General features: G+C 40.9%; 1 protein-coding gene across 1 annotated transcript; it reads left to right on the plus strand.

Annotated features, from left to right (window-relative positions):
• The first annotated feature begins 580 nt into the window (after positions 1–580).
• LOC135479860 (monocarboxylate transporter 12-like) lies at positions 581–2,502 on the plus strand. The gene is made up of 2 exons (XM_064759765.1): positions 581–707; positions 1,772–2,502. The coding sequence occupies exons 1-2, from the start codon at positions 581–583 to the stop codon at positions 2,329–2,331; spliced, it is 687 nt and encodes a 228-aa protein (XP_064615835.1). The 3' UTR covers positions 2,332–2,502.
• Positions 2,503–22,194: the final 19,692 nt, after the last annotated feature.

A 22,194-nucleotide genomic window follows, 5' to 3' on the forward strand; every position in this document is an offset into this window, starting at 1 on the left:
GTATGATGTCTGTGCGTGCAGTGTGAATGGAGATATGGACCTGACTGCTATTCAGACTGCTATTCACAGAAGCGCCCCCTATTGTCAGAATCAGAAATCATTGACATGACGTTATATCCCGCATTAAGTGTTATTAATGCACCAAGTATGACCTCTGTAGGTGCAGTATTTATGGAGATATAGGCGAAAAAATATTTCATAGAAATAAAGACTTGTCCCTGTTGAATAATTAACTGCCAACTGCGAACCGCAGTCTAGCTTCATTGACATTTTGTGTTTTCCACGTGTACAGTTGAGGATTTCTGATGACCTAATTTAAGACGCAGAGCTTTTAAATCTAACTAAAAATTGTCACAGCCATTAGCTGTGACAAGCAGCTCTATAACAGAACGGTGTTGTTGTTGGCAGTGGTGTACTTGTTTATGAAGATCATAGATGAATTTTTTTAAATGCGCATGCGTCACAGCCTGTCACCATACACAGGTCGGTGCTCTTGTTTTACTCTGTGTTGTAGCTTTTTATTCTCACAAATTCTTCCTGTCTTCTCTCTTTCATGTATACAGCGCCGCTGGCGGCCGTCATGTCGGAGCGCTACTCAGAGAGACTGGTGCTCATTGGTTCGGGCGTTTTCTGTTCGTTAGGCGCCCTTGTGGCCGCCTTCGCCCCGAACATGGAGATGGTTGTATTCGCAACAGGCTTCATCATGGGTATGTCTGGAATCCCTTTAATGACACTGGACTGCAAGCTAGTATTTTATTAGGGGTATCTTGCATCTAGTAGTACCTAGCTAATCATACCATATGCATCGTACTAACGGCTGTAGTAGGTTTCTCTGTCCGGGCTGATGTTAGCTGTTCCATAGTGCATCGTGAGATTGTTGGGACACGGGCGCACATATGCACACTAAAAATTTCATTCTTTATTTGGTAAGTAAGGTTATTATGTTGATTATATTAAACATGTGAAAGTTTACAGAGTAATTTGGTATATGTTTTCAATGAACACAGGTAATTTAGTGAACATGACTTTGTGTTAATATTAAGTGTAGAAAGCCGGTCAACATATAAAAATGTTTACTGTATTTAAGAATTTATTTATTTATTTGATTGGTTTTTCGCTGTACTCAAGAATGTTTTCACTTATACGACGGCGGCATTATGGTTGAAAGAAAACGGTCAGAGGTTGCTGACGTGTTTCAAGTTCACATAGTAAATGCCACATATTTACTTTGTTTACGCAAATTATTTTGTATGAATGTATTTCAAAAATCAAGCTACTCAAGAAATGTAGAGCGTAAAATACGACAAAGAGAAGAAAGTTATATGTTTACATCAGATAGAAGATGTTGTTGACTCGAATTTAGGCTTGTAGATAACTGGCGTCATTAGAACATGCTGGAACAATAAATAACTGAAAACATATACGTAAACACATAGTAAACCACACTCCAGATCCTGTTTGACGTGTACCTTTCAATCAGTCGTCTTCTTCACAAATATGATCTCCTAGCACCTCGATAATTATTTGTTTTGTTGTTGTGTGACACCATATTTCAGAATTTTCGCTAGTGCAACGATAATTATAATCGTACGATGTTTGTATAGAGCAAGTCACATTGCTCCTCCAGGTTTTATCATAAACTGCCCGACTCAAGCCTCTTACTGAATTGAACTGCGAACTTTAGTCTTACCGTAAAGTATTCCGAATACTTACAAACGTGAGTTACATTTTAAATTTTCTTGATTGTTCTTGTATGTATTAATGTTCACAGGAATTGGTGTGTCGTCCTTTTTTGCGCCCGTACAGATCGCCATTGGGAAATACTTCGACAAACGAAAATCTATAGCAATTTCTCTGAGTTTTGTTGGCATGTGTTTTGCACAAATTGTCATGGCGCCCGTGAATATACTTTTTCTAGAAACTTACGCCCTTAGAGGAACATTAATGCTATACGCTGGGTTTATGTTGCATATCATCGTGGCAGGTGCGCTTGTTCAACCAATCAAAGCATCCAACAGAAGTCACCTGGACCAGAAACCGGAACTTCAGGGGAGAAATGCGCTGTCCGTGCTAGAGCTGGCATCGGTCCAAGATTTGTACGCCAGTCGCGAATTCATCAAAACTATGAACACAAACGCATCAAAAGTTCAATCTAGACCTTTAGCCAAGAGGACAGATAACGAATTCCTCCGTAGCGATGAAGAGACTGCACCAGTGAAATCCGATGGTGAAGGGGTAGACCTTTCGGCAACTAGCAAAGGCCATATCCTCAAACAGACCAAAGATCTCAAGAAAGCCGCAGCCGATGTGTACGCATTTTGTGTTCAATGAAACACGTTCTAGACTTCTCGCTCTTAAAAATTCCAACATTTACTATGTACGCATTCGCCCAGTGTTTGTCTATCGTAGCTTTCAACAATGTTCCAGTGTATCTGTTTCCCAGGGCGGAGGATTACGGCTTGACGGCGAACGAATCCGCACTACTTTTAACCATTACGGGATGCACGGACTTGCTGTCGCGGATTCTGCAGGGTGTATTCGGCGACGTGAAGGGAGTCGGTCCCATGGTTGTTTTCACCGGTGGAATTTTCTGCTTCGGAATCTCCACTGCTGCCATTCCGTTCACAACGACTTTCCTAGAAAATGGCCATTGTCAGTGGCTTCCTGGGATTGTTCGGCAGCACGACGATTGTGTTAAATATGCCGATTCTGGTGTGAAACAGTGGGACTTGGAAACTTGCCCAAAGCAGTCGCTCTTACCAGTTCTTCAACGGAATTACCAACGCTGTGGCGCCACCACTTTTAGGTAGGTTCTCTTGGCAGCAGAAATTACGAAAGACTTATAAGTCGATTAACATGACATACGGAAATAAGGTTATAACGAGCTGTACAATTACGTGTAACTCTGTTGCTGATAGGAAAATGTATTGCACTGGTGTTCATACGTGGAGGAAACCGGAGTGCGCTTCGGGAAGCGGTAGATCCAGGGCTAATCCTGGGTCGTGCCACACGTAAGGCCTTGAAAGAAGAAGTTGTAACTTCCTCACTTGACAAACAATCAAACAGTCGTCTTTGGGTAACTCGTAAAACTCTTTTCCGCCTGCATTAGGACGGTTCAAAGTTGATTTATCCATTCTTTGTTGACCTTATTTGTTCTTTCATTCATTAAGTCACATTTATCGCTGTACACGTGTTCATAAAACATATGTGCACACGCACTGCAACGTCACAGGGGAAAACGATGCGTTCAATCTGTCATCTGGACCGTATGTGTAGCTTTTCCTGCATTCTCCTATTTGTGAAATCAACTTCATACTCAGATACAAAAACGCCATCGCATACATATAACGGGTGGGCATAAAAAATGGGCCGTACTTTGACACTCAATATCTCCGAAACCCTCCTGCGTCAGCTTTTAAAAATTTACACACTCAAAAGCCATTATGTTATAAATATACAGACGAAACCTCAGTTTCATCGTTTAAGATTTCTGTTCATGTTACCAAAATAAAAATAGAGTCGAAAACGCATGTTCTGGACATTTCAAAATGATGCTCTATCTTGTTTTACTTGAAAAAGGGATCAATTGGTTCCCCATCTTCTCGGTGGACGGCGCGCAAACGTTTCTTCCATGAACTGATTGAGTCCCGAAGCTCCTTAAGAGTAATTTTTTTCCAGCAGTCCTTGATGCGTGCTTGTAGTTCATCCTCAGTGAATTTTTTTTCCGTGCGACCCTCATAGGTTTCTGACAGGTGATGCAATGTGGGTCACCGGAACGTGCGTTTTTAAGGCTATATTTTCATTTTAATCCTGTGTACAGACTACTCAAGCTATGACCTTGAAAACTGGTCAGTATATTAACAAAATTATGCCATTTGAATGTCTAAAGTTTGAATGGGTTTGCACAAAGGATAATGGAGCATTGCAGCATTAAAGTGCGGCCCATTTCATTATGCCTAAAGAACATATACCTAAAGTCAAGTGTTCTTTCTGTTTTAGGGTACATCAAAGACGTCACAAACGTCCTACAATTACGTGTACGTTGCATGTGCGGGCACACTGTTCTTGGCTACAGCCTTCATGCTGGCTCAGTCAGTCGTTCGATTCGTTGCAAGTAGATGCAAGGGATGATTGTGTACCATAATATTTCGCCATTGCAACATTGCTGCCTTGTTCAAAGTGAAGGCACACTGTCGCGTACCTTCTTACCCATACATTTATCACATTCAATCACGTTCAGACAGAATGGTGTGTAACCTGTTGACTCGTGCCTTGAGGTATTATATGCGCAAGAGAAGAAACAAGCTTTTCCAGTCTGATTTTTGTTTGTATGTTAAAGTGCCCAGCATAATTAGCAGAGTTCAACTGAACATCGGCTCTTAGATTGAACCGCTCTGATTCCGAGTCACCGCTGGGGTCCGTCAACCTGACCGAATCCTTGAACACGGCAGGTGGTCATTGAGGAGTGGGAGGAGAGGTGTAACCGAGAGACCAGCGGGTAAAGAAACAAAAAGCGATAACATGTTCGTGTGCAATACTCTGACCTTGCTAACATTATCCTGTCTTACGTTATAGACTGGAATATCTGGGTTTGGCTGGGATACTTCTGATCCGTAAGGACGTTCTTCCCATCGGTTAACCATCGTTTGCCTACCTTTCATTCCTACATTTCTCACCATCACCCGGTGGCCAAGATTTTATGCCATTTATTATTTATTCAGCATAAATGTTAAATTAAGTACATAGGTATACATGTGGAATACATTTGGCAGGATTAAAGCTCACAAGAGCTTGTTTTATCCCATGGAGTGTTATAGAGCATAGTATACATGGATTAATGGTAATAAACATCACAGCGTGTCACGTATAAACAGACATGATGATAGGACAAATGGACACAAAAACGGATCATAAACAATGCTGGAAACATTATGAGCATTTATTATGTGAATTTTATTTACCTTTTTTACGTTTATCGTTAATCTACATAAACAACCAAAGTGTGCTTTAATTCTGATGCGTATACTGTTCTCGGGCTTTCTGAGTACCATTTGGGTTAATACCTAGGTAGTCAGCGATGGTCAAACGAGGGAGTCTGCTGAACATCAGACAGAATAGTGTGTAACATGTCTACTCGTGCCTTGTGGCATTATATGCATGGACCAGGGAAGGAACAAAGCATTTCGATTTAACCCTTTCGCACATACTATTCCCTTCCGGATGATATGGCGTTGTACGACTCTTCTGAACTCCCGCAATTTTACACAGCTCTCTGACTTAGTCAGACTCAGATTTCCTGCCCTGGTCACCATGAAGTCGACAAGGAAATCCATAATTCACCGCGAAAGTATCGAACAGTTCCCTAGCGGTTAATCTCTGTCTGGGTTTTGGTTGGAATAGCTTGTGCGTACATGGTGAAGTGATCCGTTAGGACCAAAATACCGCTGTAGCCTCCTTTGGTACTTTTAATAGATAATCAATACAAACTTACTCCATTGGCTGGGTAGTGTTAACTCTCACAAGGAAGGCAGCTTTATTAGGTGGCTTAGACTTGTACTGCTCACAAAACCTCCCTGTTAACATCAGTTGTCAACCAGGCCAGTGAAACCGGGTCATCACCAAGTTCAACGTCCGAGAAACTCTCTGGTGACCCATGTCGTGATGTAATGGCTGCAAAACAAGGTCCCGAAATTTTGTAGGTTGTATCAACTGTCGTGTGGTACACTCCCTGACTGAGATTTCACGGAACGAAATATCGTTGTCTAACACCAGCTTGTCCCAGTCCTTCAAAACCTGATGCACCCTGGCTCAGTAGGCCTACACTACTGGGAAGCCTCTGTCCTCTTTTAGATACCATTGAGAATTATCTGAAAGATGAGGTAGACACACCTAAGAGAGGGTTTATACTTACCTCGGTTTCTTCATTCACACAGAACCCCAGACACTCCACAAATGGGCCTACAACCGCCTTCACTGTTGTATGGTCCACCTCGCGAGTGTCTGGATGTCGTGATAGCTCTTCCGCATCACGATGTTGCGCACCTGACTTGTATACCAAATCAAAATCATAAATCCAGAGTTCGGCGAGACAGCGATGTCCAGTTTAGCGGTAGTGGGGACATACGTCAGCGGATTATTATGTTGTTTTAACGGTAAACCGATGACCACAGATGTTCTTGCGAAATTTGTCGCAAATAACCCACTTCACCGCACCAAACACCCCCACGCCCCTAGTGGGCTGAGGAGATTCGTTCCGCCTGTTTAAATCACCTGCTGGCATATACAACGAGTCGCTCTATCCCGGCTTGATTTTGATATAGTACAGTCCGGATACCTTCCGCGCTGGCGTCAACATGAAGTAGGAAAAGCAGTTTGTAATCTGCTTAAACCTGAATCGGTGGGGAGGTCAGCCCACTAATCAACGCATCAAAAACAGACCGGTGTTTTGGACGCCACACCCACTTCGTATTCTTTGTGGATCCCTCTGATTTTCCTGCAAGGAAATTCTTTAACGGTTAGCAATATGTGCATAGTTCAAGATAAAACGGCGGTAGTACCCCTCGAACCCGAAAAACTGAGCTATTTTGAGTTTCTGGGCTCTGACCACCGTTTAAATGCCTCTATCTTATTAGGATCAGGTGGACTATGCCCCAAACATTTAACCTCAATTTTGAAAAAAAGTCACATTTGGAAGATTTAATTATAGGCTGTGTTGCTTAAGGCGAATGTAAACGCTTTCATGCCGAGAGAAAGCACTATAATATTATCAATATACACCAAACATTCTCTAAGATCTCGGAAGCATTTCTCCATTAACCTTTGAAAAGCAGATGTGGCGTTCGTGAACCCAAATGACATACGATTAAAACCCTCGAGAACCCACAGCATAAACATCTCTGTTCTTCCTTGAACTGAGTTTTCTATAATCTATGCAAAACCTCATTGAATTTTCCGGTTTTTTAAGTAAAAATACTTCAGAGGAAAATGGACCAACTGATTTCCGGATGGCACCAATCTCCAAGATTTCCTGTAAATGCTTCCTTACCTGCTGAATCAATGCTGGTGGGATCCATCTGGGTGCCTCTTTAAACGGGGTTTCATCACGAAGATTGATCTCATGAGTATCTGTTGATGTATAACCTAGATTGAAAGAGTCTTGAGACATGATGCTGTACCAACGATTTAGCAAAATTCTCTAACCTGATCTTTCCTCTCCAGTCTAAGTTTGTCATTCGGGTCAGATTCTAGCTTGGCGTTCCGAGAATTAGGTATTAAATCAGGCTCCTTTGGAACACAAGGGAAAACAAACGAAACAGCCTGAAAAGCTCACAACTTATCATTATTTGGAATTGTTACTGCTTTTGAGGATATGTTACAAATTGCACTGTTCCCGGTCGGTGCATATTCTACAAGCTGAGCTAACAAGCAAATTACTGTTTAACCACACATTCCTATGTTCCACAATAACAGGGTGAGGCACAGTTTGATGACTCTTAACCAAGCCTTTCATGCTTACCTCCTGATCTGGTTCATTGGTCTAGTGTTTGTGGCCCTAACAATACCCACTAGGCTATCAGTTTGTATAATGTTAACAGCCCAACCCCAAGGACCATAACCAGGGTTACCTACATGTACCGGGACAATACCCACTAGCTTGTCAGTCTGTAGAATTTTGGCAGCCCAGCCACAAGGACCATAACCAGGGTTACCTACATGTACCGGGACAATACCCACTAGCCTGTCAGTCTGTAGAATTTTGGCAGCCCAGCCACAAGGACCATAACCAGGGTTACCTACATGTACCGGGACAATACCCACTAGCCTGTCAGTCTGTAGAATTTTGGCAGCCCAGCCACAAGGACCATAACCAGGGTTACCTACATGTACCGGGACAATACCCACTAGCCTGTCAGTCTGTAGAATTTTGGCAGCCCAGCCACAAGGACCATAACCAGGGTTACCTACATGTACCGGGACAATACCCACTAGCCTGTCAGTCTGTAGAATTTTGGCAGCCCAGCCACAAGGACCATAACCAGGGTTACCTACATGTACCGGGACAATACCCACTAGCCTGTCAGTCTGTAGAATTTTGGCAGCCCAGCCACAAGGACCATAACCAGGGTTACCTATCCCCCGGGCAAACAGCTTTGTTACCTTGGTTCCTACTATCACGGGAACAGTGCTATTGTAGACTGTATCTGGAAGCACCAGAGCGCGAGCCACAACACTTCAGACAGCTCTGTTTATAAATGAATGGTTGTCATAGCATCGGAGATTGGTTCAATCTTTTTACAGTATTTCGGGTATGTTTGGCATGTAATGCTCGCGTCTACCCTCATCAGGAGTCTACGACAAAGAAACCAGGCTATAATTTGGAATTACGCAGGATTTCACCAAGGTTCTTACCTCTACGGTAGCCGATTAGAGGACGAAGAGGAAATATTTCATATGTATTAATGAATCTGAGTCTTTATTTCCTTCATTCAGACGACAGTATTTGTTAAGGATGTTTCTGATATTCCTTTGGTCCCTGGTAACCGTCTTGGGTACTCATGTTGAATCGGGGGGCGTCACAACTAATAAAAAATTCGACAATGTTGCCGCCATAAATGTTTGCTGTAGAAGACCACACTTTCCCACACAGAAACTTCGTGCAAGCGGTTTTCGGTTTGGACTGGCACTACCGGAAACCATACACAGCTCTCCAAAACTCCAATAGCCTTCCAAATGACTGGATAAAGTTGGTAACTGGTAAACCCTATGCATGGGTAATAGGCAAATACGGCTGACAACGACAAAAACAGTTCAGGGACCATTTTTTACATGAACATGGGTGTCGGGCTCTGCTTTCCTATATGCCGGGATTTCCATGGAGTTTGACACATTCCCTTTGTCATCGTCATTCCGCGGAACACTTATAAAAGCTTCAATATATTCCACAATGTCGCCCAAATCATAAAAGCCGAGCAATCGGCCTTCGCAGCTACAATATTTAGATATATACATGTGAGTTAAAATATGCCGCATGAAATTGATAAACAACGTTACATTAAAGCAATTTCTCACTTTGCATATATTAAGACGCGTAATTTAATCCTCTATGTATAAATAACATATACTTATGTCTTATCTGTACTAATTTAATTACATAAACTGCCGTCCTGGAAGAGTAGTTTTTTCCAAAGCTTGTACTGACGTATTGGCTGTAGATACACAGGAAATCCTTTTACCTGGACTATACCAAGCCAGACTGGATTCTCATTTTACCAAACACCTGATTAACGTAAAATCTGTGTGATCTCTAATCCTTTTGATGACACCAACGTTTATTCCCGAGTGCATGGCTCTTTGTGAACATTGTGTAGTTTCTGAGGGTATTATCTGCTGCCAACTTTCTTCTGTTGTTACCAAAGCAAGAATGCAGGTCTGTCGCTTGGAAACATATCCTATTTATAAAAAGTAAACTCATCACATGAAAGTTTTCCTCAACATGAATTTACAGATGTAACTATAGACCTACCGTATCATAAACATATTGTATCGGTATGTTGTCAGTGCATATTTATTTCCACAAATCATGAGTTTATATATAGTTTAGAGATATACCTGAACATGTTGGTCATGTTTGTCCATGATTGCTGTGGGAGAAGTACCCATGCTTGATGAGATATGTTGATCTTCTTCTTCGATATATGATCTGACATTTTCATTCGATGTCTTACCTTTCTCTCCCGACAGATGACTAAAGAGAAATGGTACTGTTCCTGGACGAAGACAAGCTTTTGTCTGAAGCCCAAGTAGGTTTCTGTAAAGATTGTTCCACATTCGATCATATGTAACATTTATGGTATGGCTAAACTTATGAAACTAAGAAAAGGGAAACTGTCTCGTGCTTTTGCCGATTTAAGTAAAGCATTTGATACGACAGATAGACAATATTTATGGACGAAAATTATTAGGTATCAAGTGGATGGAAAATTTATTCGAATCGTTCAAAGTATGTATAATGGAATTAAATCATGTGTTAAAGCTGGAGACATATTATCAAGAATGTTTCCATGTGAACATTTACTACTTCACTCCTTTTTTCTCTCTACGTGAATGACCTTGAAACATATACGAAAAACTCTCGCTTTAATGGGATGGAGATTGAATTGGCTGAAAATTATTTTGTCGTTTTCATGAAATTATTTGCCCTGCTCTATGCTGATGACACTGTTATCATGACTTGGTTTGATCTGATTTGTTTATTCTTCACTGGAGGACAAAAGATTAAAAAAAATATAAAAACCAACTTTAGACACACTGACAACACATACCATACCTATAAATATTGTGTACATGTATATCAAGGAGTTACATGTTGTACATCGGTGGGATTAGAGCTCAAGAGAGATTGTTCTATCCCAATTGAGGAAATATAATAACATGAGATGGCCGATTTTTACATAAGGTTTTGGTAAGGCGGTGATGAAAATAAACAAACTATACATAGCGTGGCAACACAAACAAGATCGGAAGAGGTGAAATAGCAAAAGTCGTGTGCAATGAGTGATCTATTAGTGCCTCACTGTACATCACTGGCTATTATTCGATTGTTGACAAAAAACCATGGCCACTTCTGCTCAAGATCTCCAGTCAGCATTTGATGTATACCTGCAATACTGTCCGAAATAGAATATTGAAATAAACAACAAAAAGACAAAGGTTATTACCTTTGTGTGTAGACGAAATACTACTCACCACTTCACCATTGGGAATGAAAGAATCGATGTCTTTATAATAAACAATTTTAAATACTTATAAGTTTTCATCCGTTATAACAGGAATTTTACGTTTTGTGGGAAGGAAATTGTACTATCTGCATCACAGGCTTTGTGTTCCCTGTTAAAAAAAGAAAGAAATTTAGATCTACCATTGGTGTGTATTATAGAATTTTTGAACCAAACTGTTATGCCTGTGTTGTTATTGGCTGTGATGTGTGGGGGTTGGGTAACGTAAACTGCATTGATACAGCTGAACTGAAATTTCTGAAACTTGTACTGAGACCGAGAAAATCTACTGCTAAATGTATGCTTAGGTAGATATCCTGTCGATTTAACTATCAAAACTCGTGTGATCGCCTATGGGCAAAAATATTAGTTTCAAACCTAAATAAATTAAGCGGTATCCTGTATCGAATGCAATATCCAACTAAAAGCACCTGGCTATAGCAAGTTAAATTATTTTCAGACAATTTAGAACTATCTCATCTTTGAACTAGTCAAATATTCCCAGTATCAAATGGCGAATACAGCATGTTAACGGACGGATATATACATGATCAATTTATTGAAAAATGGACAGAAGATATTAGAAATTCCCCTAAGTACCGCTTATACCGAGCTCGAATTAGAAAAATACCTTTACGTGTTACCTGACCGATTCTCACCTTATTTAGTAGCCTTTCGAACGTCAAACCATTCACTACGTGTCGAAGTTGGCAGATGGAAAACATAGGCCTGTATCAACAAATATGTGATAAGTGCAAAAGCTGCGTAGGTGACGAAAGGCATTATATTTTTGAGTGTAACTTGCTTCAGTGACAAAAGAAAACGATCACGTAGCCTGCCGGTATAACATTGCGGTTATGAGAACGTTAGCAGAATATGTTATTCACGTCTTGCCTGGTTTTTAAATATCATTTTTCTTGCTGTCTTGATGAATTCTATTTTATCTCCATTTCACTAATTTTTGTATTCCACTGTGTAATTTTCTCCGTGCCAGACAAGGGCCTGAGGGTCAGAAGAAAATGAAGTATCAGTGAATGGCGAACTGTATGTTTCGTCCTCTTCACAAACAAAATGTCACAGCGGTCTATACAAGGTGACTTGCCGACTTTCCGAATGGGACTTGAAATGTGCTAAGAAGTCACCATTTGCAACTCACACTTTCCATGAGTCGATGTTGAACGAACGTTTGAAGGCCGCCTGTGGCAAGACTGTTAGGTTGGCCAGTCGACCTTAGCTGCCTGCCGTTGATGACGGAAGTTCAGGATCCGCTCCATTTAATGGGCACTTTGATACTGGCCATCTCAGCACCCGCACTGGTCTTCGCTATATGAATGTCACCAGCGCGCTCTTCGGAAGTTACGACATGTAGAAGGCTTTCCTGTGCTGCCCCAACCACCATATCTGATGAAAGGATAAAATATACATCACAAATTAGATTTAGCAATCCGCGAAGGCAGTATGAGGCGCGATACCATAGACTGAACATCAAAGGCTGCCTGGCCGAGGCCGGGTGCATTCAGAGAGCAAAAGCTCAGCGGGTATTCCTGCCAGGCTCGCTGGGCTCCCTGTTCCTGCTTCCATATATACCTTCATGGAAAAAAAATCATATCAAATTTCACAGAGACTCCTTTTCATATCACCACACCACGTTGGTGAAAAAAGGCTTCTTCAATGACCGTCCACACAACAAAGAACTGACGTTAAATGGTTTATAAAAGGTGTGTACTTCCTGAGTGTATGTAACATGTAACATGTGAGGATATACACTGCTGTGGTAGACCATGAACACTCATCAGGCGCATATAGAGAATACGTCAAGGCTAAATTGTACGTGGGAAGGTCTCTCCGCAACCGTCTCCAAAAGACCCTCACCAATGCGGCCGCAGCTCATGCTGGCTTCCTCTCCGGCTGTACATAGGAAGGTCTTCCAGCAACCTGTGGATGGTCGTGGGTTTCCCCTGAGCTCTGCCCGGTTTTCACCCACCATAATGCTCGCCGCCGTCGGATAAGTGAAATAGTCTTGAATACAGCGTAAAACACCAATCAAATAAATAAATCAAGGTTAAACTCTTAACATTATTACAAGCTATACTTATTTCCACTAGAAATAAACAGATAGGCACAATATATGTATTAAATCCTTGCTCTCCCCAAAGAGGTCTCAGAATATTGAACTTCGCCACCCCATTGCGACTGGTGAGTTAAAGTGAAAAATTCGACATGCTTGTCGTCACTCTTGTAGCTTTTTTAACACTGAACTAAATGACGACGCTCTGACGGCTCATAACAGTTTGACTTGTTTGACATAATTCGGCGGAGACAACTAAATGATGGCGGGAAAATGTGTAAAACTAGCCTCATTATCTAATGATTTTAAATTCCATATTACTCAGATTAATGTACCCTTTTTAATATTTTTTTACTCAGTTTAACAATATAAACAGGGATAGCTCAATATGAGTAAATAGAAAATCATAAATCGACATAATATAAAATTAGGTTAAAAAAAAGCACTGCAGTGATGATGAAAAGTGACTGCTTCTCTCTTACATGATTCCAACTTTATAGCAAAGTAAAGTGATTATTTGTACATTACCACTGGCAGCTGGTATATTAGGTTACTTTTAATTTGGGTCTGGCGATTAGCGGCTTAGAAGGCTCCGTTTGTGCGCTACGCATACTTTACGCATAACCTGAAGTTATCTCTTTGTCGGCAAATGTTCCTTATGATTAGGAGACAAATATAATTAAAGACTTGTCAATTTACCACAGTCAAGGTAAGACTGATTCGTATTTGTTAATAAATCGCATGAAGCAGAACAAAAATAGTATTACTATGGCGACTCACATTTACCTGACGCAGACATACATCCTAAAAACATAAAGTAATGAATCACATTTACACTGACTGAAATGAAAACAAGTTTCTTCCCACATACCCGTACTGTTGATCCCAGAAGACTGCGATAGAGATCGAGGTAACAATTCACTTCCGGTTTTCTTGGACTGTTCTAAAGAGCTGGCTCGACAAATCTTCATAGAAACAATTTAAAACGCCGTTATTTTATTATTATTATTATTGATACGTATGACCTATATGTCATGCCTGTTTGTAAATGTCCTGTGTAAATTGTCCACCAGCTGCAAGCAGACTGCCGTGATAAAGTGCGGTATAGCCAAGCTCAGTCACAAATTATTTGGACCATAGATAATCCTTGGAGCAACAGCTGATTTGGACTTTCCATTCATTAATTCTATTTGTACAGGCTGTGTGGACATTTCATTAATGACAGATGAACGTATCTCACTATGATCCCAAAGATCTTTTATTGAAAACGTTAACAGCTTTAAATGTGAGGTATATTTGGGGTTGCACACGAGTCGTTGGAAGAAAGAGCGTTCCGTGCAAACGTTGACAGCGTTTAGCATCAGGTGTATTGCTAGACGCATACTTTCCGCTACTGAATAGATAGTGCAGTCTTATTAATCAAATCTAAACTAGGAAAATCTGGAAGCGTTGTCCTCGACAGAATTGATTGATTGATTTATTTAAATATTTCACTTATACCAAGGTGGCCAGCATTATGGTGGGAGGAAACCGGACAGAGCCTTGGGGGAAAGCCACGACCATCCGCAGGTTGCTGGGAGACCTTCCCACTTACTGCTGGAGAGGAAGCATGCATGGGCTGGAGTTGAACTCACAGCGACCGCATTGTTGAGATGCTCCTGGGTCATTACGCTGCGCTAGCACGCTAACCAACTGAGTTATTGTGGGAGAATTGAAGCGTTTGGCAACGTTGCGATTTAATAAATTATTAGCCAGTGATAAGAACACTCTACAAAACAAGTCGGACGATATCTACGAATCATTCCTATTATTTCATTGAATGCTTGTTTTCGTTAGCAGTCCTGAGAACCGATTACTTCGAAAAATTGGGAGAAATCTTCATTGGAACTTTGTCAATGATTGAAAAGAATTTACACAGGACACCAGATATCATAATGAATTTAGGTTGTCTGCAAATGATTCCCTTTAAACAGCTTTACAAAGCCCTATTCGTTGTGCCCTCGATATTTGTCATGATGAGATTCTTCCTGCGACATTTTGATTCGAATCGTCTCTCTGCCTTTTGAATTGTTGAGAAATGTTTCAATACAATATTCGACATTTTCGCAGTCCGTAATGCAAAGACGCTGCTCATCAATAAGAACAAGTAATTTCTCGTTCAGCTCTATGATAGACTGGCGAAATTTAAAGCTGACCCTCAGTAATGGTCAGTTGAGATATAAAGGGTATAAAAGTGACTCTTCATCCGCCATGTGCGCCATGCTGCTCACGGCTGATAATCAATGCATGTTTTTCTTTCTTCGTTGGGAAATATGTGCTTGCCAGAAACACAGGGTGGGTCGTTAGAAGATTCACCGGAATGAAAGTTAGTCACCATCATTGCTTTCGCGTGGATACAACGACCGTAATCAGACATTTCCTCTGAGTGACTGACCGAGTGGACTTGCCGATATCAAGTGTTGGACAATTATAATCAGCGATGATGTTCAAGTGCAATTGCAGTTCAACCCTGTACCCCCCGTTTGGATTTGATTTGAGTGTTCTCGTTTGTGTCGAATCGATGAGGACCATATGAATTGGCTATTAGCTTTGATTTATCACTGGGACAGACTTGATTTTCTAAGAAAGACTGACTGGATATCGCATGTTTCCTTCCAGAAAAAACGCACTGGTAGAGTCTATGGTATTGTCAGTTAGACCCAAGGGAGCACTACGTCTGTTAATATATTATGACCAGCTGTATACGGATCATTCTAATAATCCATGTACACTAATAATAAACGGGTAACTGTGTACAAGCTGTGTACACGTATGTAGTGGTCAAGTGTAATGTACCTGTAAAATAGTTATAACAGATGTGTGACATACCAATAGTTAAATCAAGCTATAGGCTGGCCAGTCAACTGTGTCCAGCTTGTTAACATGTATAGTTAAGTAGATTAAGTGTGGGGATCAACTTTCCACATGTGCATTTGACTAATCAGTCAGTGTTTCTAATTAAAGAACAAGTTTATACTTAAACCAGCAACTGTTACTAATAGTTAAGTAAACAAATAATTGTAAGTATAAATATGTTTGTTTCTCAAGTAGAGGAGAGAAGGGAGAAGGAGTTTGGGAGTTGACCTGTAAGGACCTAAGAGTCCGCTCACTCCCATTATGCAATGTATAATAAATGCATGTTGTTAACTGAGAACGCCTTGGAGAGTTTTCCTATCTGCGTTTTATTAAGGACGAAAACAAATCTATCCATTCATTCCGTGTGAGGAATAGTGGTAGAAAAAGTAGAAAGTAGTACAGTGGAGCAATCCGAAGCAGTGTTTAAGTATCCACATATAGCTGACGCCTGAATTTTTTGCAGTTCCACAGCAGTACTTATTTCAAAATGACTTCTTGTAGTACCGTCGTTAAGAAAGAGGATACGAGTTTGGTGGTACAGCTTTTTGACCCCGCCATAAAGCGAGCTTTGTATGGGGATTTATGCAGTATTGGAATGCAGTAAATTTGAGGAATGTCCGTGGACAGGAAGGTTCAGATATACTCCTCTGTTTGAGAAAGGACTGATGCTTTTTTAAACACTTCCTCCAGAGTATAGCTCGATATGGATGTCGTGGCAGTTGTTGTGTTCCTCCAGAAGAGCCTGATACCAGTAATTCTTGCAGACAAATATAATATTACTGAGAACTTTGCCGGAAGGAACAATAACGTATTTTCTAGATTATCCAGTACGTTTCGCTCGGGAGTATCTTTCAGAACTTGTCTGGCTGACACATGAACATTGGTAGTAATATGGTGCATTACATACACAACCTTTTTCTTTACTAGCTCAAGCCAACTCTGAAGGACAGAACGTTCTACCTTCTCCCGTTTACAACACAATGTGCAACGTTTTCAAGCGTCGAAAGGTGAATTTTCTCATTGGCTCTCATATTCATCTTCCTCGGCTCTCTATAGTTAGGACCCCCTGACAAGCAGCACTCGTAGATCATCATTATTTATAATATTAAGGTTACCAGTCATGATATATTAAAATGAATGGTAAGTAAAGTCTGACGATCCACAGTTATAACTGAATCCACCAGAAGTTTAATCGAACATCTTAAAACTACTTTCGCGTAATTAATTATCTTGGAAGCGATTGGTTTAGTACACTGGTGGGAAATGCATGGGCCTATGCGTCGAAACGGATATTCGTATACCAGCTGTCAACGAGTTAGGACGTTCCAGGTCAATAATCGCAAGGCCAATTCCCAAAACACAAACCACCAAAGAACTAAGAAAGTGTATAAAGTATGAGAATACTCTTTTTATTAACTCGATGAAAAGCATAGAATGGAAGCAATTATAACTTAGCCAATTTACAAAATTAGCTTAACATGCAGTATATTGGATTTTTGGCGTGAAGTGTTTATTTTAAAGCAATATGTATTTCCGACTGCAGCCACTTGAGGATGATCGTGGGTTTCCCCCGGGATCTGCCCGGTTACCTCCCACAATAATGCTGGCCGCCGTCGTATAAGTGAAATATTCTTCAGTACGGTGTAAAATTTCAATCGTAGACATTTTATTGAAGTAGTATGTAGTCTCCAGGGAGACGGAGAGACGGTCAGTTTAGTTCAGATGTACCCGAGTACTGGGATCGAAGGTTTCTTATTCTGTATGATGTTCCAGGGTTGTTTTATCGGCTCATTACACATACAGGATGCGTGACTATGACTAGCCCGTGACAAGACATTCACCAATCACTGTCAGTACTGATTTCATCCATGCGCCTAGAAACAAACATCATTGAAAATTATTCACGGCTTCGTTAACGTATTCGTTTTGGGAATTGTCTTTGCGATTATTGACCTGGAACGTCCATCCTTGTTGACGGCTGTTATGCGAATGTCTGTTTTGACACAGAAATATTTTGGACAGTAAAACGCTTGGGTCGTGACTTGTATAATTTGGGTACTGATTTACTGCTGATTGAAACTTTGAGTATAAGCAACATTTATTTATAAATGATGCAGTGGATCGTTCAGCTACCCCTCAAACGCAGCATACCTATCGTGGTACCTTTTTTTTATGAATTGTTGAATGCGAAAAGTACTTATGCTTTATGAAACTGTGTTTGACCTCAGTGATATGACAAAGGCAAAGTTTTTTCTTTTGTGTCATTTGGGCTGCACTATTACTGCGCACGACACCGATTTCTGCAGCTAGATTCCACTACAATATTGTATAACAGGCATGTATTTAGAAATTAAACACAAATTTGCATTTGTTCATAAACGTTTGCAAGGTGTATTTTAAACACAATTTTGAGTGTGTGATGAAGATGAGATATCTCAGTGGTCAGATGTGCCATTCGATCCTGACCGTTAGCACACGAGACGAGAGTTCAATCCCTGTCATGGGCAGGGGAATTCTAAATTTCCCAGCTCCCATTTCTCTTGGGGCCTAGGTGCCAATTAGAGTTAGACACTCGTGGTGCCGAGCACAGTATGACGAGCACTGCAGAAGACTCCCACCAGTACCGGGTGCAAGTTCGTCGGAAAGTTCGTCAGTGACTTGACAAAGGCTGGATTTCCCCCTCCTGACAACAAACCACATTTTTGAGAAACACATAAATAAATAGTTTAATGGCGTCCTTTAGCACAAAAGACGCCATAAAATAAGACGCTATAGAAAAACTGCTGACGAAATGTCTTTGAGTCGAGGACAAACTTAAGAGTAAAACGGTTGTTGGTAATTGCTTATAATGGTAACCGACTTCCAGCTTTTGTATCAAAGCACATCCAATTTAGGCTTAATATCGATGTCATTTTCTGCACATGTATATGTTACATCATCATGTTCTGGAAAGCACAGTATTTATCTGGCTTGCCAGGCTGAATATCGTATCAAGGCTTGTTGCGTTCACTCGCCGTGATACGATATGCATCCCTGCTCGCTTGATAAATCCTGTACCACATAGAACATAACCATGTCACATGCAGGTTTCACAGAGGTAAAAAATGTTCAGTTTTTTTGCTGAAGACTTTCTTAGGTGAAAAATTTCTGCAGGTAAAATTCATTGCGCTTTGCCGCAATGCTTCTTCCACATCGATACATAATTCATTTCATGGACTATTCTCAGTGTAAAATGCTAAGCACCGGCTGTGATGCAGACAGCGTAAGTTTGAAAATAATGATTTTATTACGCCGTGTCTCCAAATTCATATTTGGCTGATATAGTAAAGAAATGGAGTTGAATCACCGTATTGTGTAACCCTTAACAAACAGAATTCGTTTTATGTAGCGCAGACATGCACAGGGGTCAAACACATGCGTCATAAAATATACATCTGTGATATCATACTCCTTACAGCGCATGTGCCGCTTTCTACGCTGCCACCACTAGACAATCTTGACCTTTGTAGCTTGTGCGACGCGCCAAGGTTTGCATATGCTTAGTCTCAACACTCATGTCCTTGTGCGGAACAATTTGATCAGCAGTCATCAGCTCAGGTGTTGGTTTGAACCATGTGGGGCATACATTAGATAACGGAAATACATCTTTATAAAGTACTATTACAGGAATAGGTTTATGTTTTTCTAACATCACTTCCGGCCTCGTCCCCGTGACCTCAGTGACCTGGGAATTATTCAAGATTTATGCAACAAATTTGCTTGTGGTGGTGTTACGCCTGTGCATTGTTTCAGATTGTGGAAGAGTGAAACACAAATACACATTATGGAGCTGGTTTGCTCATTTACTACTCAAGATGGCAGACGCAACAACAACACCCCGTCATAAAATATACACCCGCTCCTAGGCTGTAGACACGAGTTATCCCCCTTGCAACATCAACTCTGGCGTAACAGAAAACACACACACACACACAAAAAGAAACAGCGCCTCAGCAGACTGTTACATGTCCATTATCTTACTGTGGCAGTGATGTAAAGCGAACGTGGAGAGCTATGAATGTTGTAAGGAGTATGTTCTGACACCATGTAGACGGTACAAGTGCTATGCGTTATACAGCGTCCATAGCAGATGGGCTCCACATGTGCCCTCTTGGTTTTTTAATTGGCTAAGAGCGCAAGGGAAAAAAGATAACCCCATTCCAAACTGGACGTGAGCCCGATAAGTGAATCATCCCGGCTGCCTCAGGTTTGTATTCACCGACTGAATGATAAAAAAGTATGATTTTATTTGTTTACACCGTACTCAAGAATATTTTACTTATAGCACGGGGCCCTCATTATGTTGGAAGGAAACCGGGCAGAGCTCGGAGAAAAGCCAAGACCATCCACAGGCTGCTGAGAGGCCTTCCCATGTACAGCCGGAGAGGAAGCCAGCATGAGCTGTACTTGAACACACTGCGACCGCATTGGTGGAGGGTCTTCTGGATGATTGCGCCACGCTGGCGTGCTAATCCGCTCGGCCACGGATGCCGGTTTGGTACCGGTTTCAAAATAATATAAAATAGTTCAAAATAAAATCAGAGTAACGACGACCATAATATTTGATAAATGGTTCGTTCTCAGCGAAGGTTTTAACTTAACTTACAAATTCGTAAATAGTAGCAGCTTCACACTACACACCACCAAACCAAACAAATTAAACAAAATAAACAGTTAAAAATACATTGTAAAATTCCCCAAAGAGTCACATACATGACACGCACACACTACAATTACGATTTCAGTTTCAAACACGATGACAAAATGAACAACCTTACTCCATTCCTAAATGCATGAGATATGTTACCAGCCTAGGGCTAATGCCATGACCGTTATTCACCCAGAAAATGGCCAAAAGTCGCTTTTCGTGAGCGCAATATACCCCATTGTAAAGAGGACCAGCTTGGATAGAAAACAGTACATGTGCATCCTTCAGTTTTAATCTTCGTTAGATTATATTCTTTTGGTATTCCAAGAACGGTTTCAGCGGGTACTAAGTAAAGTTATGGAGCGATGTCCGCTTTCTTGATGAAAATCTAGTCCAGAACGTGTTTTCAGGTGGTGATAAAGCTCAGTACAGCGTGTATCGATTGCCGTTGCTAGGCAAGGTAAATGTCGTAACCAAAGCATGAATTTTTTGAGAAACTTAAGTGTGCAGTCGCTAGGTTAACATGAAGAAGGTTAACAGCTTTACAATGGCAGTAATTTTCTGCATGAGTGGACACGGAGACGTCTGATATTCGATAACACATCGTTAGTTAGAACAGCTCTTGGAATTCCCTGTCCGTGTAGCCAGTGGTTATGAGAACAAGAATAATAGCTGTATTTGTTAATGAAACACATGCGAAGGATAAATTAATTAGACATATGTCATAGGCGTATCTTTGAATTCGTCAAATAATTGCGTGATGCAAAAACAAAAATGGCGACTTTTGTGTGATACTTGATACAAATGTACATAATGAACAGTAAGACAGATATCTGCGCTACATTTCTCCGATGAAATGAAAATAAATTTTCGGGACATGTCGGCCCTTTGATATCTCCAGTCACCCTAATGACCGCGATCATCACTTAGTCAACATTTCCGGTCGTCCTGGATATTTCTGCTGAGCTGGCTGGACCAAAAACCACCATAGGAAGATTTTAAGGGCCGTTAAGTTCAATTACTGTTACACATGATTGATGTGTGAATGGCACTAGGTTTCCGGTAAGCTATCGATCGTCTCAGAACAGATTTTTATCAGCAGTATATACAACCCTCACACGGAAATCAGGTGATCTACCCAGAGGGTAACAGTGATAAGTGATTGAGCAACACCACAGTTTGCAGGTGAGCTTCGTCTATCCAGAATGTATCATTACACTTTTGTCATTTCCCACTGGTGACAACGCTGTGCAGTTGTGTGACATTTTCCATCTATCAGAGAAAGTCCTCGTTGTTGCTCATAGCTACGTATTTTCTCTTGGTGACAAAAGTAAATGGTGGTGTATCACTTCTGGATAATAAGAGAACATTCGGTGTAAATACTTTGAACAGTTCTGGATGCCTATTTTCTGTTGGGGACAAAATTGAACAAGGGTGTACCACCTCGAGCCGTAAGGAAACAGCTGTGGATACATATTCTGTTGGTGGCGAAAGTAAACCGTGGTGTACCACCTCCAGCCATAAGGAAACGACCTGTGTACAATTTAACAACTGCGGATTTATATTTTCTGATGGTGACAAAGCGAACAGTGGTGTAACATCTTCTGTCACAAGGGAAGGTTCTGTGTAAAACAACTGCAGATTAATATTTTATAATGGTGACAAAGTGAACAGTGGTGTATCATCTTCTGTCATAAGGGAAAGTTCCTTGTAAAATCCAACAACTGCGGATTTACATTTTATGATGGTGACAAAGTGAACAGTGGTGT

Source organism: Liolophura sinensis, chromosome 12 (genome assembly GCF_032854445.1).
Source record: "Liolophura sinensis isolate JHLJ2023 chromosome 12, CUHK_Ljap_v2, whole genome shotgun sequence".
NCBI classification, from domain to species: domain Eukaryota; kingdom Metazoa; phylum Mollusca; class Polyplacophora; order Chitonida; family Chitonidae; genus Liolophura; species Liolophura sinensis.